The sequence below is a fragment of the Staurois parvus genome, unplaced genomic scaffold (assembly GCF_062004578.1).
Source record: "Staurois parvus isolate SC_StPar_1 unplaced genomic scaffold, SC_StPar_1.0 ptg000187l, whole genome shotgun sequence".
Classification (NCBI taxonomy): domain Eukaryota; kingdom Metazoa; phylum Chordata; class Amphibia; order Anura; family Ranidae; genus Staurois; species Staurois parvus.
In genome coordinates this window covers 7593359-7620243 of record NW_028317983.1, presented here as the reverse complement: position 1 = coordinate 7620243, position 26885 = coordinate 7593359, and the positions used below count along the sequence as shown (strand labels likewise).

The following is a 26885-nucleotide window of genomic DNA, read 5'->3' as shown; positions in this document are numbered from 1 at the left end:
GCTTCAAATGTGTTTTGCATTCCCATAGACATGTGTCAATGAAGAAGTTCTTGTGTCAAATACTCATAATTACTCAAAACTGCACCATCCAAAAAAAGTTAGTATAAAGTTATAGGTAAGGATGAGCTCAGGTGAGTTCGGACAGGGAGGCATTCCTCTCCCTGCAGCCACATGTTTGCAAGGGGTGTATATATGTGCAGATCTGGCATGGGTAATGCTTTTATCACCTATGATTGGCTATCTACAATGACAGCTTTCTGGTGGGATAGATGTCTGAACCCACCTGAGCTTATCTTATCAGACATGGGGAAAATTTTTTTTACAGTATCTAATGTTACATGTTCAAGCACTTTTTTGGGGGGTTGTCTTAGGTGTTCCCCCTGACTGCAAAGCTCCCTATATAAGGAGGAAGGGAGCTACTTACGTGTTTTGCCCACTCCAGTTAAAGCATCGCTAAATCCAGTGGAATATGATGCCAGAACCTTCAAGTTGTATTCCGTCCCACTGAGAAGATTGAGAATCAATATGGTGTTCACATCATCGCCCACAAATGTCTCTAGAGCAGGACCTGTGCCTGAAACAAAGCCCAGAGACCAAATTAAGTACCAGTCCATGGCAGTGCCTTCACTTCGATTGGAAAACTTGCATTCAATTGCTAATTTTAGAACTTGCCTATGGCAATGCCATAATCTATACAACACATACTATTCACCCACGCCACGTATTCCTGGAGTACCCATATGTTAGTCTTGGATAATGCTGGTCTGCAAATATTTGTACATTGTAAAACCGGGGAAATATAGCGTGCTGCTACAGTCAAGTGTTCCTAAACAGACCTGTTCCAAATCACACACACGTCTAATGAATCTCAAGGTTTTCTGAAAGGTTAAGTAACCTAATAAACATGAAAAGATTGAGAAAATCAAAACATGGCTATTGGAGTTTATGGTGGATTTGTAGTTAATTTGGGAAGGTCTAAATTCCATAGGCAGTCTATGGGGAGTTAAATATAGATTAAAAGATGGAGTTAAAGGAAACTACAACGTAGTTTCAGTGAATAAATATTCAGAGTTACTGTAATATTTTATTGCTGGCTAGCTAAGAAGTGTGCTGGGAAAAATCTGCTTTGTATGCTCTGTCCAAGGCCCTTCCATGTGCACGTTACTTTTAAATCTATTTATAAATTGGGTTGTTTGCCATTTAAGCCTGCCATAACGTTTCACTGTAATAAATTCTTCCATGCTACATTCACATTTTGATAGGTTATTGTGCCACTTTTTCATATAGGGATTTTAGATTTTTCTTCTAATGCAGGGTTTTTCAACCAGGGTTCTGTGGAACACTAAAGTTCCTCCAGAGGTTGCTAGGGATTTCTTGAGCAATGAGCAACTTCTGCCTCTTAGATGAGTAACAACGATCTTTCTAGCTATCTGTAAGAGCGGAAGTCTTTCCAATGACCACAAATGTATGGGGCATTCTTCATACTGGCAATCGCACTAATGTACTGTGAGCTGTAAATAATAATAAATCAGCATTAGCAGCCAGAAGCCAAAAAGTTACTTCAAGGGTTCCTCCATGTTACAAAGGTTGAGAAAGGCTGTTCTAATGGATGCCATTATGATGTTTGCTAAATAACTGTAAATGTATTACAGGGCAAGCCATCAAGGTGTTGGATCACTGTGGGTTTGGGTTAACTTGTGGTCCTGCACTGAGATAGGAAGTTCAGCAAGGGTCCATTTACATCAATCACATTGCACTAACTTACGTGATTTGACGTGCTGTGGTGCCATTAAATTGTGGATGTCATGCTGATCCAGTGGATTCAGTACTTATTACAGATCAACTTTTCTCTGACCTTCAAGACCTATATGTTGGTTCTTGTGCAGTAACACTGAACATTTTAAAGCCAGAGGCAAGCAGGCAAGTAGCTCTTGCAGAAGAAGATGGCAGCCTACATATTGCTCTAAATATAAGTTCACACTAAATTGCACTATGGATATTGGGTTAAAACAGACTTTGCACTTAAAAATGGGGTCTGCTTATGACATCAGCCCTTACCCCACACCACTTTCTGCACTGGAGAGCATCACATCATGATTCTTTCGGCGATAAATGCAAGATATTCTTCTTGTGGAATTCGGGATCATCAACATTCCCAGGATCCTGCCATAAAGGATTGTGATGTCCCGATCTCCTAGGTGCCACAGGTGTAAGCCAGGGCTAAGGTAATTATATTTTCTAACTTTTTCTAACTTTTGTAACTTTTTCCTATATTTTTTTGCATTTCATTTGTGATGAAAGAAAGTATCTTCCTCATTACCGAGAAAAAGTATTTTCCACTGAACATTTTTATAAAACCCCTTTGTAATTCAATCAGAGCATTTACATGGTAGGCTCACCCAAAACCGATATTTCAGTTTTTGGTAGATGTTGGTTTTAGTTGTTTAATCACCAAATGGTCACTTATGTGTATTATGGACTCTAGTGGTAAGATCTCTTTCTTTAATTTCCCAGTCTCTGCATCCACCATGAAAACAACAAGAACTTCCTATTCTCAATTCTGAATTTGCAGTTTATCTGTATTATACTTGAAAAGGAGGGTGGAAACATCTGCAAACACCCCAACTGTAGCAGGAGGAGCAGGATAATACAAAAATGTGTGAGAAGACAGGCAGGAACTATAGGAGAGAGATCTTGCTTTTGGATTGAACCAACAAATACTAGAGGCCAGACTCCACCTGTTACTAAAATATCACTTTTTGAGTAGACTGGCCCTTTAAGCTGTTTAAATGATTTTACTGCTGGTTCTTGGGCAGACATTTAAAGGGATTATTTTGTGCTGTCCAAGAACCTTTTCCAGTCAGCTCTCCGGAACTGAAGTCCAAGCCTCTAACAGTTGGCTGGTGAGTATGGAATGTATTGGACACTAGCGCTGGATAGCAACACTGAATGTTTTTTTTTCTGTGCCAGGGCCTAAAGTCACTCTTTTACTTTTACAGAGTGTTAAAATGTGAATTTTCAGGATCTTATGCCTTCCAGTGACATTTCTAACAAGCAAAAATGTGGCTTCGCTGCCCAGGAAAATATTAAAATAGATTAAATAAAGTCCCTCTTACTGTCAGAGTACGCTAGACCTCTCCAAGGAAGAATACATGTCATATTTCCTTACAGTTCCTCTCAGCATGTGGTACATGTGCCCCATAGACACTGACAAGGGGAACGTCTGACTAAGATGAAGATCTATTTAGGGTTTTAGCATCTAATAAATTTCAAATTTAAAAAGAAAATAAAACTGGTATTAAAGTGAAACTGAACTCAGAAAGTGAAGATTTGCTATGTTATAGAGAACTAGAAATGTTAATTTTGCCTAGGAAGTACTGTGAAAGATTCACCTTTGTATGGAATTCCTCCTAAAAAATAGCAGTGCACTTCCTGGTATGTGAGTGTGCCTAGGCACCCTAGCATCATCTGCAGTGTAAAAACTAAGGCACTGTTATCTTCGACTGCTAGTCTGAAGAGATTTGGATAATGATTTTGTGATGTCACTAAAGTGTAGTTCATTGTTCTCTTTGCTGACAATGCAGCCCAACACTGCTAGTATGGATGGGCCCTGAGGTTTATTTTTTAGTACATCATAACTCAGAGGTGTGGATGAAGCCTTAGAGAACAGATGGCAACATCTGATTAGTTGTGGTCAGATGCACCCTAGTCACCTGCCTGTGGCAGATTGGTTGTGTTAGAACTTCAATATATCTGTATATATTGTCCAAAAATGAATGGCCCTCACCGGTCGTAGGCCTATACACTATCCTGTAACCCATGGTTGGTGAAGGAGGAGGGTCCCATGTTATCCTCAGTTTGTTATACCATTCATCAGAAACTCGCAGGTTCCTTGGAGCAGAGAGCGGCACTGTGGGAATATAATCAAAAGCTAGATCACAAAAGCAGTAACACATTCTAAATATTACAATAGTTTAATACCTAATTAATAGTACTACTTTTTTTTTAAATATTTATTGATTTTCAAAATATTAGGAAATTTAAAATCCACAATATAAATTCTCTACATTCATATAACAACAGTATCTAATTTAAACATTAATTTCCCATATTTTCCTTATTTCTCCCAACCCCCCCACTAGCAGCTCCATAGTCACCCCCTCACCCTAACCTCCCACCCCACCCTACATCCACCGTTCTTTGGCAAGAGAAAAAAGAGGCTCTAAATCATGCTCTCATCATAAGGGGGCAAGAAAAAGAGAGGCCTTACTCTCGTCCATTCACACTTGATCTAAACTCTTCCCATTTTTTCCATTTCGCCTGATATATCCCCATACCATCTTCCTGGGCATAGAACAGTTTCTCTAATCTTACAATATGGTCCATTCTAACTATCCAGTCTTGTTTTTTTGGAGCTTCTACTTGACGCCAAAATTTTGGAATCAATCCCTTGGCTGCATTTAGAAAATACCATATTCCTGATTCTTTATATTTATTTACTGCTATTTCTGTGTTATGTAAGAGGCAGGTTCCAGGGTCCAGACTAATATCAATTTCCGTAATCTTTCTAATTTGGTGTACCACTTCTCTCCAGAATATTTGTATCTTTGGACATTCCCACCAAAGATACTAATAATACTACTTAATAACATCAGGGAATGTTTTTCCCCATCAGGCCCTGCAGACATACTGTACAACTTTCGGCACCCTTAGTAATGTACCCCTCTACTAGGCAAAAAAATGTTTGTGCAAACTATGTCCTTGTTTTCCCAGGTCTTGTCATGGCTTAGACTATTGTAATAATGTGTAAATATGTTTATATGAAATGGCTAGTTTTGCTGATAATGGAAAAAAACATTTTGGCCAATACTGTATTTCAAACAACTGCCACTTTTGCCTTTGCTGCCTATAGGCACCATGCCTACTGTGCCTAATAGTACATCTGACCCTGATAATATTATTTTATAATACTAAAAATATGTTTAAACAGAAGTTTCATTTTTCCATTCCCCATGATGCACTGCAAATGTGAAAGGCTAGAATCTACAATGCTATGTTAGGTAACGTGGTAGGAAAAGCCTTTCTGAAGCTCATTTAGCCTAGGTAAAGGAATGCAAAGAGCTCTTGGTTCCGCAACTCAAGTAAGTGAAGGAAAAAACTGTACTTTGTGTTTAATGTTTCTGCCTCCATAAAATGCTCTTCATTTACTGACTAAAGTCTGGTAGCCTCTTGTGTCTAAAGTGCCAGATCTGACCTGCATTGGATTGCACAGGGAAGAGTAAAAGTTTATGTCTTTTGCAGTTTGATCCACAGACCCAACCCATACATACGTGTTCTTCCAGAGACAGACACAGGGTTCCCTTCTCCTTTGAAGTACACAGGAGTCACAGTGACTTTGTACTCAGTGTCAGAGAGCAGAGATTGCAGCACAATATCATTTTCCCGACCTGCTACGATTTTCTGGTGGAAGATACAATGGAAAGAAGCAGAATAATAGGATTAGAACAAGGATGTTGCATATTGATACAACCCCTGTAGCAGGGTCCCCATTAATCTTCTCCCCCACCCCCCAACCCAAAGGCATCAGAGAACATTCTTCAGTTCTTTTCAGTTACAGATAGATCAGAAAATGATCTCATATCTATAGGCCTACCACATCCCTGGCAGATGTCCATTGGCTGGGCTGCATTTTTCCCAGCTGGCTGACTTTTTCTCCACCCCAAGATAAGGCAATGTCCAGATGCTCCTTTTTCCCTCTTTCATAGATCACATATAAATTCTTATTCAATATGAATGCCCATGTTTGTGAAACAATATTTCCCATAAATGGTCATAACGCATACATGGCCTTCTATCTGCTATCCTAAATCTTTAAGTAGTTTATGGTTCTGTGGCACCCGTATGCCAGCAGACAAGTGGTCTTGAAGGAAGTTGAGAAGTGAGCTGAATAGATGAGATATGTTTCCAATTTCAGTGAAAGTTTGCCAATGCTTGTGACACAAAATATGTAGCTTAGTTTAGTTAGGTCAAGTCTACACAGCCATTTAAAATGTTGTCATGCATTGATTTTTAAAGAGGAATAAAAGCAAACCTCAAGCCAATATCAAAGTGATGCCACAAATTTGAAAAGTCAATGTACAGTGGCCCATCACCAAGCATATGGCAGGAGGACACAGTACACTGTTATTGGAAGGGAGTGTACACGCCAAATTATCCCAACACCTTCCCAGGCTGCCAACCACAAGCCTATTTAAAAGAAACTTTTAGTAAGGAAAAAAAAGGGGGGTTTCATTGCAATATATGCTTCAAATAATGCTAGTCAAAGTGAGGTCAGAACTCATGATCTACAAACTTGTCCCAGATCAGTGCTCCAGAAAGTATAGAATATAATTACCATTGAGGTTCACTATGACGGACGAGGATGCTAGAGAGGTGTTATGGAATGGTGTTGTTATGAAGGATATCATAAGACGCTATTCATTTGTTTCTGCCTGCTGCAAGTCCAAGTTGCAAGATCCAACGCTTTCATACATAAAGCTAAATGCAATTTATTTGGGTTGACGGGAGGGCATTTCATTGTGGTAATTGATACAATACATGTTTATTGTTACACCATTTTTATCTTTTTATTTTTCAAGCTCACCACTTCTTCCCGATCTCCATAAGCAGTGATGTAGGACACGATGTACTGACGAATGTTAGCATCATTCATAACCCATGATACATGAAGACTAGATGTCGTTTCATCATCTATTTTGAGGTTTCTGATTCCAAATCGGACAGCTGAAATGACACATGAGAACATGGATTCAATATGATTCCATCATCTTCTGGTCAAGGGAACAATCACCTTACCAGGCATCTCTTCATTTTACAAAAAAAGACTGGGAATGAAAGAATAAAAGCACCTCCTTTCATTCTGCATATTGGTAAAGATATCAATAACTGGCAAGCAACAACAATTAAGCATGATACCAGTTACTTTGATCCATGATAAATGGCTCCCACTCAAGCCATGTACAACATCCAATTAATTGGATGCCGCTGACTAGTGATGTTGCAAACCGAGGAAAGGTTTATCCAGACCCAAAGCACACTGTAGACATAAAAAGAGATAGCCCAGCTACCACACACCTTGCCCAGTCCAAATGGTTAGCAGGTAAAAGCAGCCTCAGCTTGATTCATCGAAGCCATGCCCCCAGCATGTTTTGCCATGCCCCAGAATAGGGCAAAATATGTTGAGGGCATGGCTTGGATGAATCGAACTGATGTTGCTTTTACCTGCTAACCATTGGGGCTGGGCAAGGCGTGCGGGCTATCTCTTCTTACATCTACAACATGTTACTACTTACATACATTAATATATAAAATGTTTAATTGGTGTCATGGGAAATATAAGACATCTCATAGCATTAACTACAAATTCTTTTTTTTCAGGACAGAGATCTGCTGGCTCCCATAGGTATGAAGCTGGACCCATATAGTGGCATCAACATCCTGTAAGACTATGAAACCTCTGAACCATAATGACTGATATTACTACACTCTTTCTGATAATTCTCTCTTGTAAGAAAACGTGAGGCTGAGGCTTTGTAGATAGATGGCATGGCAAGTGAAAAAATGCAGCTAGCTCTGTTAATTTCCTATAATTACCTGTAATACTAACAAGAAATTGGCACTATGTGGTCGCATAACTATCTAGCAGGAGGGTGAAGGCTGCTGAGCCATCATGGCTGCTTACTTCTGGGTTTTGTAAGTTTTTAATTAACCCAAGGGCACACTCAGCTAGTTCTGTGCTGGTGTTTGTACATTAGCTAGAACAACAACTGTCATCTTGCTAATGTAGGGGAAAGTGACAGTTACTCTGCAAAGGGGCTCTCTGAACTCTTATACTCACCTTATCTGGACCCTTTTGCAGCTCCTTCCTGCACTGCTACATAAACAGTGGACTGTAAACCCCTGTCATTAAACCTCAGAAACTTACATATCTTTCATTTTGACAAATGTACTAATCAACACAACAGTGAAATGTTCCTGGGAGTTATATTATGACAAGGTCATCTTCAAAGGATAGTTACCTGATGTTGTTGGTCTGGCTGTAGTTGGAGCCTGAGTGGTCCGCATCACTGGAAACAAGAAATACATAAATGCATTGTTCTATTTCAATGGTTGATTATTATTACCAAAAGCCTGGGCGCTCCCCCTTATATCTAAATGATTTAATCAAATTCTAACATTTTAATGTCCTTTCTGGACAGCTTACGTGTTTAATTTACATAACACACCCAGCCAATAATTGCAATGTGTTAGTATACACTGCAGACCTCATACTGCAAATATTTGGCAATAAAAAGCCAGCAAAAAGATTGAATAGTTATGGCTGGGCTATTCTTGAGGTCTTTATACTAAGCTCCAAAAAGTACCCCCACAATTGATATGTCAGTTAGGATTTAGCAGATTAAGGCCTCGTTCACACCATACATAGAGAAAAACTGATGGAAACTGACATGCAGATTTCACTTGCAGAGACATTGCTTTAAATCACTTTTTGAGTTTTATACAAATTGCAGATTCCTAAGCAGAATACATCTGCAGGTGATACTAGGGTTCTGGCATGAACAGGGCACATAGAAAACAATTATTTTTTTGTGCCCTAGCAAAACGCGTGCATAAAAACTGACATCTCTGCACCATGGTGTGAACAAGCCTTAAATCCCCACCGAAGTCTTACAACTCTCAGACATTCTGGAAGAGAGGCTCAGTAACAAATATGAGACAGATAGATAGATAGATGTTTTGCACCCGTGATTCTTATTTTTCTATTTTTTTAAGGGTCACGACTTAGGGGTTGCAGTTAGTTTAGGGCAGGGGCAGACTGACAACTCATGGGGCCCTCGGGCAATAGGGGATCATGGGGCCCCTGTGTCCTTGCCCAAACTAAAAAAAGCCTATGAAAAAGGTACCAGGGGCATCTCATGGGGCCCCCTACTGACCCCGGCCCCTCGGGTAGTGCCCGAGTTTCCAAATGGTCAGTCTGCCCCTGGCTTAGGGTTACATTTTAGCAGAATAAGAGTTAAGTATAAGTGTTAAGGGTTAAGTTTCAACATTAACAAAGCTGCTTCACGAAATGCATCGAGATTCATAATATTGCTTGACCACTACTATAGGCTTCTAATGTCGCTTTACAGTGTTTTGTATATGAAGTGTATATCAATATATTTTTTTGTTTTTTTGTATATTTGTCAAAGTCAATTTTATGTGTACTGTGTACATGTGCAATGTGAATAAAAATTTTATATTTTTTTAATATTGTATTTTTTTTCTTTTTGGTGTACTGCAACTCTAGAAAGTCCCATGGGCATTTTTCCCTAAGAGAGATTCCACGAGTTTCAACATTAGGCTAAGTTATGTTAGGATAAGTTACGTTTGGCCTCAGAGGCACTCAATGACATCATCAAAAGGCCACACAATGTATTCATGTGCAATGCTATAGAAAGCTTTTAGAGGCTGCTTACAGGCAACAGGAGATGGTCAAACACTACGGGCATGCTAAAAGAGATGGTCAGAAACTAAAATCATGCTACAGGAGATGGTCAGAGACAACAATCATGCCATAGTAGGGGACATGCTTTAGGGAACAATCATTGACTGGAGAAAGTAAGACAGTGTGTAAGAAATAAATCAAACCAACCGGCCTAAATAATATTGTTCCTTCACTGGCTTCAAAGAAACACCAAAACACAGATTACCCTCTGTGGGGCTGCATGTGGCCCTGGGGTACAGGTTGGGCACCAGAGAACTAATGGATAAATGAGTGTTAGCTGTAATGTAAATGGTACTTTTTATCCCTTACTGGGTTCTTGGTGACAAAAACTAATGTAATGAAATAGACGGCCAGAGATAGATAGATAGATAGATAGATAGATATATAGATAGATAGATAGATAGATAGATAGATAAACTTCTTACGTGTCGTAGCCAAGGCCGACAGAGAATCACTTTCAGATTCATCAGCAAAGATGGCAGACAAGGAGACTTCATACTCTGTGCTATATGTCAAGCCGTCAATAAGATAGGAGCTGATGTCCCCTTTAATTATAGCCTAGACAAAACAAACATAGTAGAATCAGTCTACACATGTGGTCCTATTTGTCTTACATAGTTGTAAAGTTTAACCTTGTCTTTAAATACACTGAAAACAACAAATCAATAGTTAACCTCTTTGGTGGTGCCACCTCTCCGGGGTGTCCATCTGAGTCTGTACATAGTTATATCTGGTGCAAAATGTGTCCAATAAGCCATAAAACTGTGGGAGGTGATATCCCTGACTTTCAGATCACGAGGAGATGGCACTGGCTCTGTCAAAACACAACAATAAATTAGCAATGGTACCTTCATCTTCCAAGGCCACAGTACAAGGTGATTGATATCACAGTTGTAAGTAGTACAATTAATATTGTGCCTAATGTTCCAAGTGCATACAGTTGTGCAATAATAGCATGCAATAACAAGATACAATAGGTGAGAGAGTCCTATCCGTAGCTTAGGTTTGGGGATGGTAACAGAGATCATAATGGCAATGTCAACAAGTCACTAAAAATTTTCGTTAGGCATTTAGCAAGTTTCTGAAATTTGCTAAAAGTCAACACACTGGTATGGTCTTTGTTAAAATGTATCTCCAGGCAAAACCTTTTTCTTTAGTTTTGGATAGAGGGGAGAAGGGATAGACCCTCCATCAAGTTTTTATTTGTTCAATCAATGTATACCCTTATAAACCTCAAAAAGTCAATACTTTCTCCCTAGAAAGTGCAATAATATATATACAACCTTCTTGTGAATTACAAAAATAAATAAATAAATAAATTTTAAACATATAATGTGCAACAAAGTCCCACTAATCCAAAAAAATTTCCAAAAAGAAGTCCAAAATAGTGTCCACAAATATCCCAAATTTATTCACTCTTTTCATCCACTGAAAGGATTGGCTGCTATTTCATCCAAAACGCACCTCGAAATAAAAAATATGAAAATATCTAGTGCATTACCTCAATAATAATAATAATAACAATAATCACCCCGTGCAACCAAAATACACTTCAAAAAAGCTTTTTGTGCAAAAAAAAAAAAAAAAATTATTTTCTTATAGTGTGTATAATCACACACATCAAACTGTGAGCACTCTGTGGTCACTGCAAATCAGTGTCTACCATCAACCAACACACAGTAGTACTAAGTACTATTACCCTCTATGAGTATTGAAAATGCTCAGACAATACTATGGAAAAGTATTCCTCCACCTTATCTTCCAAGATATTTTTTCCAAGGTCCTCAGAGAGATAAGAAGGGTCTTAGGACTAATATTCCAAGCATAGGGATAACTTTTTATTCATCACTTACATTTAGATTTAAAATGATCAGCTCCAGACATGGTTTCAAACTTTTTCAAACCAAACACCATAGAAAACCATGTGTTGAAAACCAACAAAATGGCCACGGCGACACTTCCGGTCTACGTACGTGCGTCTTGACGTCACTCCCTAACGCGTTTCGTCACTTCCGGACTTCGTCTGAAGGGCGAAGTCCGGAAGTGACGAAACGCGTTAGAGAGTGACGTCAAGACGCACGTACGTAGACCGGAAGTGTCGCCGCGGCCATTTTGTTGGTTTTCAACACATGGTTTTCTATGGTGTTTGGTTTGAAAAAGTTTGAAACCATGTCTGGAGCTGATCATTTTAAATCTAAATGTAAGTGATGAATAAAAAGTTATCCCTATGCTTGGAATATTAGTCCTAAGACCCTTCTTATCTCTCTGAGGACCTTGGAAAAAATATCTTGGAAGATAAGGTGGAGGAATACTTTTCCATAGTATTGTCTGAGCATTTTCAATACTCATAGAGGGTAATAGTACTTAGTACTACTGTGTGTTGGTTGATGGTAGACACTGATTTGCAGTGACCACAGAGTGCTCACAGTTTGATGTGTGTGATTATACGCACTATAAGAAAATAATTTTTTTTTTTTTTTTTGCACAAAAAGCTTTTTTGAAGTGTATTTTGGTTGCACGGGGTGATTATTGTTATTATTATTATTATTGAGGTAATGCACTAGATATTTTCATATTTTTTATTTCGAGGTGCGTTTTGGATGAAATAGCAGCCAATCCTTTCAGTGGATGAAAAGAGTGAATAAATTTGGGATATTTGTGGACACTATTTTGGACTTCTTTTTGGACAAGTTTTTATTTGTGTCTGTGTCCTCATTGGCAAGATTCACCTCTCTATTTGTATGGGTGACCATTGTCACAAAGAAAGATAGGGAAAATCCAAAATTTCAGAGCTGTCCATTGAACAGCTGGTCAGGCGAAATCTCCTATGGGGACACCTGTTCCAAGGACACCTAAATAGGGACTTTTCCCACATGTTGGGAGATTGTTGTATCTCAGAGATGGGAAGTGAAGGGAAATTTCTCCAATGGTAAACAGACAGCAAAAAAATGGACAGAGCTTTTAACCCTTACCTACTCTATCCAAAACTAAAAATGTTTTGGCTTTACATACACTTTAAACATCTCCAAAATGCAGTTGAAGGATTTAAAAAAGAAGTTGCTTGAAGCTTGCTGTACACACTACTCTTACAAAACTCAAAGCATGTACATACAAGAGCTAATAAAAATGGCAAAGCATATAAGCAATATTCATTTTATTTTCTATTTACTTGCTATTTAACTGTATTTAGTTCCCTCCCCATATCAGTCAAGCAATTACTTTTCCCCCATAGCGGAGATCTAATGACATACAGCTGAAGGGATGACAGATTCAGTTATTGTTGATGGTCTTACAGCAGACTGGAACCTGCCAATGCGGTCTATGCACACTGGAGAAGAAATGAAGGATGAGACTGGGCTCTCCTCCTCCCATCGTCTTTTTTTCCATTCCTTTGAATGGCACTCCACTTGCATTGGAATCCCAAGTGTACATTTGTAAAACACTCTTCATACATGAATGATGTTTCTTTTTCCTTAAAGCAGCAGTATGGCCAATGCTTTATAAATGGAGCTGTAATTGCTCAACAGGTGTCCGCTAATGGGCTTTTTCTCCTATTCAGTTGTATGTCTGAACAATTTCCTACTGACAATGGATAACAGTGTAAAATGACTAGACCAAGAGACAGCGTAATGTTTATAGGGCAGCGACAGGGACCACCACTTGGGGCTTCTTGGGGGAAAACTAATTGAAGATGTTGGAAAACCCTGCTACTTGAACATATGCATGAATCTGCTCTAAGTTCCTGTGCTTCTCTCCCACCAGCCGTGTTTGGTGGCAGCCTCCAGGATCATTCAATTCATCACACTGTCTGCATGCAAAAGTAGTCATGCCATACACTGCTGAACCCTTGTGTACAAAAAATGTACATACTGTCAGCAGTGACAGATAAAAACACACCACCTATGTCCTCTCTGGGTGGAGTGTTGTTGTTACTGTTGATAGATCAAAGTAATCTGGTGTTGGAAGTGTTTTCAATACACCTGTTCCACCTCTCTTCATAGGCTAACCATCTCCTAAACACCTTGAGTCTTTGGGGCCTGGGGTCACCATAAATTCCTTAGGGCTGATGGAATATGGTCACATGTTTGACTGGCCTCTAATGCTTATGGCAGCTAGAGGATATATTGAATATATGAAGTTAAAAATGTCCATTATCCCTGGAGTAAAGGAGGTTTAAGCTACCTACATCTATCTAATCACTCTGACTTACTTGTTGTAAAAGTGCCTGTGAGGGGCTCAGATTGTCCTTCATCAAAAACAGAGAAAATCGCTACTGTGTACTCTGTGAGCGATGCCAGTCTCTTTAAGTTCTGGGTTGAAGTTCGGCCAACTTCCACCTGTAAGGTGAAGACATTACCAATGTTATATTGCATTATGATCTAGGATTACGATGAAATGAATGTGGAGAGCTCAGCCAATACCTTGTTTAGATAACCACTCAACGCCATGTGCAGGACAAGATGGTGCCAGTAAGGTTAATGGGTTCATAGAGGTGCTAGTAACATAGAGAATTGAGGGAAAGAGGAAGATAGCATAGTCAGGGGGGTTAATACTAAAGAGGTGAATTTGTTATGCAGACAAAACATACAGAATGTACCCATCTAAGAATTATTTAGTATTATTAAAGTATTATTTAAAGAAACACAGAACTGTTAGTGGAACCTTTTCTGGTAGTTATAATTAGAGATGAGCGAATCGAACATGGCGAAGTGGAATTCGTTTCGAAGATCAGGAAAAATTCGATTCGCGCCGAATCCGAAAATTAGCAAACTTCGGATGCACGAATCGAATTTTCCCAAAAATGGCGGCGACATGTGTGGCGACAGAGCGGGGATCTCTGGGAAGGCGCGCAGACAAGGCGCGCTGACCCATAATGCATTCATTCATGACATGTGATCGCATTAGCCAATCAGCAGCCAGCCAGCCAGCACTGTGTAATGGTGGAGCTATAAATTGCGGCCATCTTAGAATTCTCCATTAGCCTCCGGTCATTCAAGAGAGACAGACCTGTCTGTATTAGGGACAGAGTTAGGGCCACAGAGACTTTAGGGCCACAGAATCGTTACTCAGGGACACAGAATCATTACTCAGGGACACAGAATCGTTACTCAGGGACACAGAATTGTTACTCGGGGACACAGAATTGTTACTCAGGGACACAGAATCGTTACTCAGGGACAGACACAAAATTGTTACTCAGGGACACAGAATTGTTACTCAGGGACACAGAATCGTTACTCAGGGACACAGAATCGTTACTCAGGGACACAGAATGACACAGAATCGTTACTCAGGGACACAGAATTGTTACTCAGGGACACAGAATTGTTACTCAGGGACACAGAATCGTTACTCGGGGACACAGAATTGTTACTCAGGGACACAGAATCGTTACTCAGGGACACAGAATCGTTACTCGGGGACACAGAATCGTTACTCAGGGACACAGAATCGTTACTCAGGGACACAGAATCGTTACTGAGGGACACAGAATCGTTACTCAGGGACACAGAATCGTTACTCAGGGACACAGAATCGTTACTGAGGGACACAGAATTGTTACTCAGGGACACAGAATCGTTACTCAGGGACACAGAATTGTTACTCAGGGACACAGAATCGTTACTGAGGGACACAGAATCGTTACTCAGGGACACAGAATCGTTACTGAGGGACACAGAATCGTTACTCAGGGACACAGAATTGTTACTCAGGGACACAGAAATGTTACTCAGGGACACAGAATTGCTGCTGCCAGGTCCAGAGTGTGTCATGGGTCCCTGTACGGCCTCCCATTGCTGCTGCTTTCCATCGCCACACTCTGCCATGTGCCACTTTCAGGTCTCCTCACACTGCTGGTGGGTTCCATTTTGTCATAGGGTGCTGTATGGCCTCCCATTGCTGCTGCCAGGCCCGTAATCTGCCATGGGCCCCCGTACCGACTCCTCATGCTGCTGCCAGGCCCGTAATCTGTCATGGGCCCCTGTACCGCCTCCTCATGCTGCTGCCAGGTCCAGAGTGTGTCATGGGTCCCTGTACGGCCTCCCATTGCTGCTGTCTCCATCGCCACACTCTGCCATGTGCCACTTTCAGGTTTCCTCACACTGCTGGTGGGTTCCATTTTGTCATAGGGTGCTGTATGGCCTCCCATTGCTGCTGCCAGGCCCGTAATCTGTCATGGGCCCCTGTACCGCCTCCTCATGCTGCTGCCAGGTCCAGAGTGTGTCATGGGTCCCTGTACGGCCTCCCATTGCTGCTGTCTCCATCGCCACACTCTGCCATGTGCCACTTTCAGGTCTCCTCACACTGCTGGTGGGTTCCATTTTGTCATAGGGTGCTGTATGGCCTCCCATTGCTGCTGCCTCCACCGCCACACTGTGGCTCCACACTCTGGTTTTGGCCCCGTGACTGCCCAAATGAGTGAAGTGTGCGGTGATTCTAAGATCGACGGCACTCATCTTTATGTCATACTGACTGACAGTATTATTTCTCTTCCCCAGCAGACTCCAAGGGCATTTAAATTAAAGGTACAGTGTTCTGCACTAATATAAAGGCTCTCTGAAGCCTAGAAACACCCTTTTTACACGTTAAATTCGCAGCGAATATATTCGCCTCGAATCGAATTTATTCCGCGAATTCGGCGAATCAGCCGAATCAAATTTTTGAATAATTCGCTCATCTCTAGTTATAATAGTCATTGATTAAATTCAAAGCAAAAACAGATATCCAATACATCTCTACACTATATGTACATTTCCTTATGTTCTGTGTTACTGAAAGAATCACCAGGCAAAAATAAGGAGAAAAAATAATCCAACCACCACATGTAAGGACTGGTAAGCTGCAATATATTAAATTTTTGATTTTTAGGTTTAGATACACTCAAAATCTTTTCTCATGGGCAATCCATAGTTTAATTGTATAACTGCTTAAAGAAGAACTGAACCCTGCTATTCTTTACAACCAAGGAAGATGCCATCTAAATCTCTGTTTGATCTGTAGTTGCCATCGTGCTGCACATGTGATCAACTATGACACCAGCCATTTAATGGCTTGATGGTTTGATTGAGGGCTAATGTAAGCACATTAGTAACTGTAACAGTTGAAACTAGAAAAGCTACAATTTCTGGGGAAATTGTGTGAAGTGTTCTTGCCTCCACCAGTAGTCTACAACTCACACTCTAGCTTTTGTCACTCTGCTGCCTGCTCACACACCTGGGTTCCTATGGCAACTCACTCTACAGCAAGGGCAGAGAAGAGCGGTTAAAAACAAACTGCTTCAACTTGCTCACTTCACTGGCGATTGCCATCTTGAAACGGTTGTAGTTTAAAAATTATAACTCCTATACTGAAGAGCTTTATATTGTGATAGGGTGCTGTATGGCCTCCCATTGACCCAGACCCAGACCTACATTTTGATGCATAGTATGTCTCTGAAATATTAAAAATGAAGACACAGTCGCAGTTTAGAAATTGCCCTTCAAATTTGAGGTGGCTAGAGTGGAGTTTCAATGAATGTCAATGGGTGGCGTGAGTTGCAAACAAATGGTCATATTGTGAAAACTATCAGGACTATGGCTTAGCCGTGGCAGCAGGGATAGCTGAACGTTTTGATATAAGATATGTGTAGGTGGGCTTGAAAATGAGGGAGTGATGGCAGTTTAGAAATCATGTCCTGATTTTTCAGCTCACACTCTAGCTTTTGTCAGCTCCCACTCTAGTTTTGAACATTCCGCCATTCATTCCTATGGGACCAATTTCACCACAAAAATGCTGATATTTCGTGAACCATTCGACGAAACGTTCCACAAAGTAATAGCACACCAATTGGGAACAATCCGCACGTTTCGGTATATTACTGTCTATGTAGTGTAAAAACTGTGGGAGGAGTTAGGGTGTAACTTTGGCTATAATAATAAGAATATATATGTGAGATAACAGTAAGTGGTCTTGCCATGCAAGAACATTTAATTAAAGCCATGCCTTGAATGTAACTGTTTCGGGGAACAGTTAAAGTGAAACTATAACCTCCTACCCTTTACAACTAAGGAAACTAACCTTTTGCCCTGCCTATGTTTGATCTGCAACTGCTGGGGTGCTGCACATGTGATCAGTTATGACATCAGCCATTCAGTTGAGAGCACAGGCAACTGTGCCAGCGATCATTCAAGGCATGCATTGAAAGTAACTGTTTTAGTAAACAGTCAAATTGGACTGGACTTTTTTTCTAATTTGGAAATTGTTTTGTCGACCAAAGCAGCCATTAAGAATTGGCCATTCATTTTTAACCTTGCGTGGTAAAAATGGCAGTTGGAAGCAGACTAGTTGCTATGGGTAGTGAGATTATTTTTCTCTTCACAAAAACTTTTCATACACAAGCTTTTCCTTCAATCTTTGTACAACCAACTTTTTATTTACCAAAACTTTGTAATTTAAGGACCTACCGAAACTGTCCAATCAACCTTTATCTATCAGACAGGCCCTACTACTACCTAGTTATCGGTAGATCTAAAGGAGACTGTACAGTCATATTGGAATGTGTTTAGTAACCATATACCAGCCATTTTCAACCACATTCAACCAACAACTTTCAACTAATTTTTGACTGCAAAAAGCATCCAATGGAACAAGGCGACCACCAATTCTGATTGTGTTGACAGATATATTGTTGGTGGTAGGTTGCCTTGATCTATATGGTTGCTTCTGGGATTGAAAGTTAGCTGAGAGTGTGTATTAAAATGCTACTCTATTCACCGACTGTATGTACAACATTGCAATTATTCCTACATGAGGTCTCAAGTTGGCCTTCTGAAACATTCTGATCTCTGTCTGAACTTTGAGCTCACTATACCCCCATCTACTATCTGTACTTGTAATCTGATTACAGCTGCAGGCAAAAGAATGTACATTTTAGCATCTAGTGCAGGCACACTTGCTGTGAAGCTGGATATTTCATACTGAAAGTACTAAAACCAGTAAGTCGGCTTAATAATATCTAGGCAACAGATTTTTTCATCAGTAGCAAACCCCACATTTCTCTGACATACTTTTATCTTAGCTTGTACGCCCCTTGAGGGTTAGGGAATGATGTGAATGTACAATATCTATGTAAAGCGCTGCACAAATTGACGACTCTATACAAGTACCTGAAATAAATAAATGTCTTGGTCATCAGGAGATATGGGAAGCCAATGGGTGAACCCCAGCCTGGCAGATTTCATCCATAATTGAAATATCATTTTCTCCCAAGCTCAGACCAGTTTTGAAAGGGCATACTGTATGTTGGCGACAAGGAGGCGACAATGTGGGAGATTGGGTAACATACATTGTATGTGAGTGTATAAGTGTATGTAGCTTTTGGAATACAGTGTTTTCTCTTGTATCCAAAGTAGCTGCTATTCTTTCTACCCCATCCTTACACTTCGCTCTACTCACTTTGTCTATGGACACTTGCCCGGTTCAATCTAGAACTGTAGTTTCCCATATTCTGATGTTGGCTTGTCTAACTATGACTTATAACTAGAAATCAATGAACTCCTAATATATTAACTCCTAATAGATCCATAGAGTTCATTTCCATTTTACCTATGAGATGTTCCTTGTGTTTAGTAACCAAGGCCTTAAGGCTTTTAATGCTAAGTGGTCAATTTGGGACCATATGTTTAATGTTATAGGAAAGTAGAGAAAATTGTGGACTCGCTAAAGCTCCTTTATCGGATGTTTCATGACCAATGGTGCTTGTTGAAAGGGTTTTCCTTATTCTTTTCTTTAGGTTGTTTGTGTAAATAAATAAATAATAGTAATGTCTTGAAAATAAGGAGTAGAGAGAATATTTTAAGAAAGAGTGTTACTGCTGTTAAAACAAAAATGACCCTAGATTAAGGCCAATAACATTCAAGATGAAAAAATCAATAATCGGAATGCGCTAAATATATCAAAAATAATATCACAAATAATATGTGTATAAAAGTCCCAACATATTAAATACAATAGATAAAAAATCTCCAGTGAAAACAATCCATAAATTTAGTGTATAAAAGTGTGTAGAAAAAAATGTCTGACACCCCAAACAAAAATTCTTCTTTAAACATATAAATCCACCGTGCTTAATCCACCACCAAATGAATGGAATAAACTCACCAGAGCTCAATGCTGATTAGATTATAAATCAGCACAAGCGTGTTTGCTCTGGGAGCGATGAGAGTAAGTAGATCATGAAGCAGCGCTCCTGATATCTGGAAGTGTCTACACTATAGAGTGCTGCTTCATGATCTACTTACTCTCATCGCTCCCAGAGCAAACACGCTTGTGCTGATTTATAATCTAATCAGCATTAAGCTCTGGTGAGTTTATTCCATTCATTTGGTGGTGGATTAAGCACGGTGGATTTATATGTTTAAAGAAGAATTTTTGTTTGGGGTGTCAGACATTTTTTTCTACACACTTTTATACACTAAATTTATGGATTGTTTTCACTGGAGATTTTTTATCTATTCTATTTAATATGTTGGGACTTTTATACACATATTATTTGTGATATTATTTTTTATATATTTAGCGCATTCTGATTATTGATTTTTTTATGTTTCACCAATGTTTTGGGTTAGAGGTTTGCTGCTGTAGAGGATTGGTATTGTTGATTGGCGCTTTCTTTTTGTATGTTTTCAACATTCAAGATGAGCCTATAGGTAGCTTCGGTGTTATGCAGAGGGAAAAATAAATAATTACAATAGAAAGGACTGAAACAGTTGAAAGAGGAATACTATTTTTGAGTCACTCACGTCATTGATGTCCAAACCTCCCGTTTTCACATACATAATCCGGTAACCATTAACATTCTTGTGCGAGTGGTCCCAGGAGACAGTAGCCGAGCTGTGATCAATATTTGAAAATCTGAGGTCTCTGGGAGGAGTTAACGGCACTGTGGACAAAGAGCAGGCAGTGACTGGAACATGATGACTGATGAATGGGTGGTTGAAAATGCATGAACAATCTGACCAACTGTACACCCATCATTGTCTGGCAGGTTAAACAAGAAGATTTGACTCCTGAACTTTCATGTTTATGTCAATGAGAGGGAAGAAAGCAATAGAAGAGTGAAGCTGGTCGACAGTACCAGAGCTGCTTATTGTGGGAACACAATATTGATTAGAACTCATTTTGTCACCTGCCCAATTTACTATTTCCAAAGACAGTAACTAGGTGGCAGAGTCCAGGGCCTTCAGTAGATATGAGATTGTCACAGTCTGAAAAGAACTATCAGTTTAGGCAGTTGTCATCCCATTAATATAGGTAGGTTCAAGTAATTGCTCTGTATATTTTTCTTAGATTTGGATAGAGTGGGAAAGGGTTTGACCCTCTGCTATGCTTGTCACCATTGTTGACAGTCACTACACTACTGTGCTGGTGACCAATGTTGGCAAGAGAAAACGTGTGGAGCAAGCAATCAAAAACTTTAAAATTGCCCCCAAAACAAGAGGTAAGCAGCAATGGGAGCCATCTAAGAAGGAATTCTTCTCACTTTAGGAGACTTTCCAAAAAACAACAAAAACAATTTGGGGCTATACATATACTTCAAAGTCCAACTTCTGACAAAACTTTTTGTTTTTGTATCGAATGAGGATGATTTAGATCTTTATCATGTCTTATGCCTAGAGAGGAGGATTTTTTTAGCATTGGGTTTCCTGCTATTGTTTTAGTTTTCTGGTCAAGCATATTTTATGCTTTTACAGGAGTGGGTAGGCTGTCTCTGGTATACCAGACCCACTTGAGGCTCCTGGGAAAAAGTATTGGATATGTAAGAAAGAGAGCACCACATAGATTTAGAAGTCCTAATTTAATTTTTTGGTAGTGTTTGTAAATTAGCCAATGCATTTCAGGAGGTCTTCCTTCATCAGTTCTTGAAAATGTTGTAAGACAGTAAAAAGTATTTCTCTTGAGCAAACAGTCCTGCAGAAAGCTTGAAGCTTGCTTCAATCCCTGGTTTATCAGTTTCTTTTGGCTGCTCAACCAATTAAACCTGCAAAATTGTTTGCTCAAGAGAGAAATTTTCGAAGTGGATGAATAACAATAGTGAATGTGCTATACTTTTTTGGTGGATGTAGGGTGAATCTTGAGTGATTCTGATACTTGGCCCATTAAAAATACACCCCTGTTGGTTTACATAGATAGTTATGTACAACAATAGAGGGAAAAAGCTTTGTACACTTGAAGCCCCTTCTAGTAAGTTAAAGCCATTTGCCTTTTACATACATGTAGTTTCTTGTCCTGTGAGTGGATCACTGGCTTCTTCTCCAAACATTGCATAGACTGTCACTGTATATTCTGTACTGGGAGTCAGTCCATCCAACTCAACATCAGTAATGGATGCAGGAACCTTCGTCTGAAAATAAGTATGCAATGCATTCAATTCAATAGCTGCCAGTGTTAAATATATTTCACTACACAAAGTGGAGAGATCTGTTTTGTTCCACCACTGTACTAAGACATATCAAGCAAATATTGATGCACCTCAAACAATAATTAGCAACAGGGAACATTTTAAAATGAATCCAGGTTATAGATTCAACAGAAATTCAACTTGTATTTGACACAGAGGTTTTCAAAGGCTTTATTGCCCAAGGTACAGATACAAGTATTAACAATTTAGACCACCTTTGGTTTATAGTAAGAGACCATTTGTTTTCTAGTTACTGGTGAAGTTGCAAAGTTTTGAAATATGGTCCAAGTCCACAAAATGCTACCCTGCATCATTTCGTGTAGATGTCAGGTGCATGTAAAATCATATAAAGGAGAATTTAGACTTCATATAATAAAACTGAATTTAGCATACAGAGATGAACAAATAATTAAAGAGCCAGTCTGCTCAGAAGTAATATTTTAGTTACAGGTGAGGCCTGGTGGGTTGATTAAGCCCATGGCCTATTTTATGCCTTAGATTCTCCAACAGTGAGATTTCTACTCAATAATTCCCACCTCTGATCCAAACCACCTGGTGGATTTGGGAGTTTTCACTCCAGCTTTGTGTTCCAGCTCTGCTTTATGCATTTCTCATAATACAACATTGTATAAAATGAAATAAAGATATAAAGGGAGAGTGTGAGCCCCTCATATTAGTCACAACAGGTATGCAGACCTGGGAACTTAGCACAGAAATCTCACAAACTGAGGGATACAGTGTAAGAAAATGCTAAGTGGTCTAACTGTCTAGCATCTACTAAAAGCTGGAATATCAGCTCAGGTTGGACTGATTCTTAAAAGTCTCATTCTGCCTGCAATTTGTTGATCCTCCTAGACTCATCAGTAACAGGTTTTACTCTAAATGTACCATAGAAACTTACAGATTTTCATTTATAGAATGCCTAAGTCTAAATACCAGCAAGAAGAGCTGAAAAGACATGCATGTTCATGTAAAAATGCATGCAGTGAAGGCAATAATATGTTACTATGTGAGCACAGATGTATAACAGCCCACACATTATCAATTACAACATTTTATGGTAACAATAACACGCATGTGATCATTTGCCAACAACCTAGAAAATCATTGTGACCCTTACTTTTCATACCTGTTGGTAGACAGCAATTGGTTTGGTATCTAGAATGTTGACAGCATCCTTCAAATTTTGTCACACAAGAAAATTAGCCAGTTTACGGTCAATTTATTTACTGTAGATTGTAACTTACCTCTTTCTCATCTGCAGCTAATCCCTCAGTGAGAGGTGCATATAGGATCATGTAACCAGTAGCTCCTGCAACTCCACCCCATTTTGCTCTCATGCTTCGGTGGGTGACATCATACAGTTCAAGATCGGTGGCCATTGGTAATGCCACTGAGAAATGACAAAAAGCAAGTATTGTTTTTTAACGTATAGAGGACTGAAGCACCATCATTATGGAAATCTTAATATTTATCTTACAATTTAATGTCAACAGAAAAAAAAAAAGTCACACCTTCTTCTCAAATGCTATTACTACTTAAAAAGTACCCAATGCACAATTTCTTCATAGAGCTTTCAATACCCTACTCTATTTAGAAATACAATGTCTATCTAACATTGAAAACTGTTTAGGCTATACATGTACTTTAAGTACTGATCCAATATGCTGCCTGTGCTTAAATGGGCTGTACCCATGCAGGAAATAGATTTTTATTCAGGGGGCTTGATTCCGGCTAAACCTGGCTGAAGTAGATAGTTTACGTATAGTGGAAAGATCATTCATTTAAAACATTTTCCATGACTTACAAGTTGTTTCAGAGCCTCGCAGTCCATCTGTTGTAGACCTGTAGTAAACAGCAAACACCGCTATCTGGTATTCTGTTAGAGACATTAAGTTCTTCAGCACCGTAGTGGACACACTGCCATCCACTATCACCTACAACAGAAGACAAGTTTCAGAGCTCAACCATAAAAAAAATTTAATGAAAACACTATTATGTTACCATGTTCAAACCACATAGAAAGCAAACTGAACAAGTTAGCCCACACCTCCCATTGTCCCACCACATATTCTAGCTGTTGGCGGAGGATGCATAGGTTCTTTTAAGACCATCAGGAAGATTTAATGCCACCAGCACTTTTGGATCTGCCTTGGTGCCTCATCTACCTTGGATGTTCATAGTATAACTACAATGGCAGCCTCCAGAATTACAAAATTATAGGGTGTTTAAACCATTTTAACCAGCACCTTCCAATCTGAAAGAACGGTCGATGTACTCCAAGATGCTCCCAAACCTCATTTTAATGGAGAGTAATTCTGCAGTCTTGCAAAGACGCCTCACTTTTACCTATTGGATACATTATTATTGTAATTTCTGTAGACAACAATGGACAGTGCAAATTTATTTTGCATGGTCACATGCTTGTACAGCTCTCGATCAGTCTTTCCCAAATTCATCAATAATTCTAATGCAGATGACTTTGAACCATGAAACTTTGGGGTTGATTTACTAAAGGCAAATAGACTGTGCACCATACAAGGTGCAGTTGCACTCTGCAAGTGCAATTGCTCCAGAGCTTTGTAAAGGAGATTAAGATTCACTTTGCAAGGAATACCTAATCATGTGCAAGGAAAATTAAAAAAAACACTTTTGCTTGCATTTGATTGGAGGATAGAAGTCAGCAGAGCTAATTTATTAGGCTCTGGAGCAACTGCTCTTGCAGAGTGCAACTGCACTTTGCAAAGTGCACAGTCTATTTGCCTTTAGTAAATCAAACCCTATGTATACTGTATATGACAAAATATTCACATTAAATACGGAGCAACTTTAGGGACATAGTGAGAGGAAACAGAGCCAAATCAGACTACAGACTTTAAGTTATTTAAAAATTAAATTAAAACACGAAATCAATTAAATTAAAAAATAAATAAATAAAATGTTGTATGATTTTTTCAGTGTATGTCTTTTTAATGTAAATTGTCTGGGCACAAATTCACTTTAAAAAAATAACACTCTGGATATTGATAGCAGACAAGGAAGACAGGACCATGAAGTCACATGCAGAAGATCAGGAGATTTATTCAAAGAGGCACATCACAAGCATCCATCAAGTACTTAAGCATACGGCTCAATCTCTGTGGCAGGAGCAGTAATTCAGCTCTATGTGATTCTGGATATTTCAGTTGCCTCGGTTACATTGTGTTTAGAATTGCTTGAGGCTGTCCTAATATGTTGTGTACCATGATCCTGTAGTTATGACATGCCTCTTACCTCTTCTGGTTGTCCTCCTTTGGTGGGGTAATAAACCACTCTGTATTTTTCTACATTTCCTGGTGCGTGACTCCAGCTAACCCGGAAACTTCTGGCTGTTATTTCCGATGTGACCAATTCAGAGGGAGATCCAACCACTTCTGTTACCTCCCCTGTAAATTAAACATTCCAGAGTATATTCTGTATTGTATTTCTTATGTTATTCTGTATTGGATTTCTTGTGTTATGTCACAAATTTTTTCCCTCAAATGTATTTAGTTTATGCTTCCTGGACTGGCTTCTGTGGGAAGCCCTCGAAAAACCAAGGGTGTTTTGGTGAATATAAATTCCTGGGCCATCAATAAGAAAACCACTGGCCATAAATGGTGTCCATAATGACCAAGAGGTAGGTCACTGCCGTACGCCTACTCCCAGGACTACATAATGCATGGCCTTGAGTGGAGATACTCCCCCATTCAGATCTCAATTATTGCAGGACCCAAAGCTCGATGATACATGCTGGTTATAATACAGCTACCCACATCCTGTTCAGACCTACAGCCTCTTGCAGTGGGAACTGGTTTTGAGTTTGAGCTGTTCATCCAAACATTTTCCAACATGTCCCTTTTACAGAAGTCAATTAAATAACAGACTTATATTCAGAGAAGGAGGCCACACAGTGATTGAAATTCATCCAGTCCAGCAGGGACAAGCTGAATTTCCATCAGTGTTAGGCAAGCTTGGGTATCACAAAGAAAGTGGTGTAAATTTTTTGAATGCGTTGACTGACAGAGGTTTATGTATCACACAATGACTGGATAGAATAACCAAACCTTCATCAGACGGGATAATCCATCTATATACAGTACATTACAAAGGTGCATTTAGCTGATAGCCTTGAGTTCAGCTTTAAAGTATAAGGGCTCATGTACACTGCGGCTGATAAACTCACGTTTAGGAGATTTTTTGTGTTTTTTTTAGCAGCCCCTGAACTCTCCCTAATGTTTTCCTATGTGTCCATGTACACATAGTCATTTACAGTCGTTTACAGGCAGTTGAGTTTACATTCGTTTTTTTGAACGCACCAAACTTGCAATCAGGAGTAGATTTTACCGTTGTTTCAAATGCCAAACGCTTGCAAACACGTGTAAACGTGTTTATAAGCGTTTGCGTTTAGAAGCGTTTTTTAATGTTCCATGTCCAGATGCTGTCCAGAGCCTTTTTTCATCATCAGAAATGCATGCAAAGCGTTTTCCATGTACTCAAATGGACCTGATACACCAGTGCAGTCAGTTCCAGGTTTCGTGTGAAGGAAAAAATGGTAAAACGTGCCGCATTATGATGGGATCCATAGTGACTACAACCAGAAAAGACAGGTCATCTCCACACATACTGCTCTCTCTGCTTCGCTCTTTCAATTTTTCTCAAAATGTCTGAAATAGTTAATTTTTTACTGTTTTTGAGTGCATTCTGGGCATTTGGGAGGTCTCCTGAGGTTATCGTTTAAAAACGCTTCTAAAAGCAAACACACATAAACGCGGTATGCAAACGCAGCTAAACTAACGTTTTTTAACCTATGTTTTCCAGCAGTCAGTTTCCATCGTTCAGAAGAGTTTTCCAAACGCCCCGTGTACATGAGCCCTAATTCAG

General features: G+C 39.5%; 1 protein-coding gene across 3 annotated transcripts in view; it reads right to left on the bottom strand.

Moving 5' to 3' along the window:
• The window catches only part of LOC149462058 (collagen alpha-1(XIV) chain-like), a 266392-nt gene that overhangs the window by 104682 nt on the left and 134825 nt on the right, over nucleotides 1-26885 (bottom strand). For all 3 annotated transcript variants that reach the window (XM_089677540.1, XM_089677541.1, XM_089677542.1), the window contains 13 exons: nucleotides 25257-25408; nucleotides 23791-23920; nucleotides 23231-23376; nucleotides 21797-21926; nucleotides 20326-20465; nucleotides 13755-13881; nucleotides 10219-10358; nucleotides 9970-10102; nucleotides 8079-8126; nucleotides 6644-6783; nucleotides 5331-5460; nucleotides 3788-3910; nucleotides 425-574 (listed from right to left, as the gene is read on the bottom strand). In XM_089677540.1, coding sequence (XP_089533666.1) covers nucleotides 425-574; nucleotides 3788-3910; nucleotides 5331-5460; nucleotides 6644-6783; nucleotides 8079-8126; nucleotides 9970-10102; nucleotides 10219-10358; nucleotides 13755-13881; nucleotides 20326-20465; nucleotides 21797-21926; nucleotides 23231-23376; nucleotides 23791-23920; nucleotides 25257-25408 — 1689 coding nt within the window. The remainder of the gene's footprint in view (nucleotides 1-424; nucleotides 575-3787; nucleotides 3911-5330; nucleotides 5461-6643; nucleotides 6784-8078; nucleotides 8127-9969; nucleotides 10103-10218; nucleotides 10359-13754; nucleotides 13882-20325; nucleotides 20466-21796; nucleotides 21927-23230; nucleotides 23377-23790; nucleotides 23921-25256; nucleotides 25409-26885) is intronic.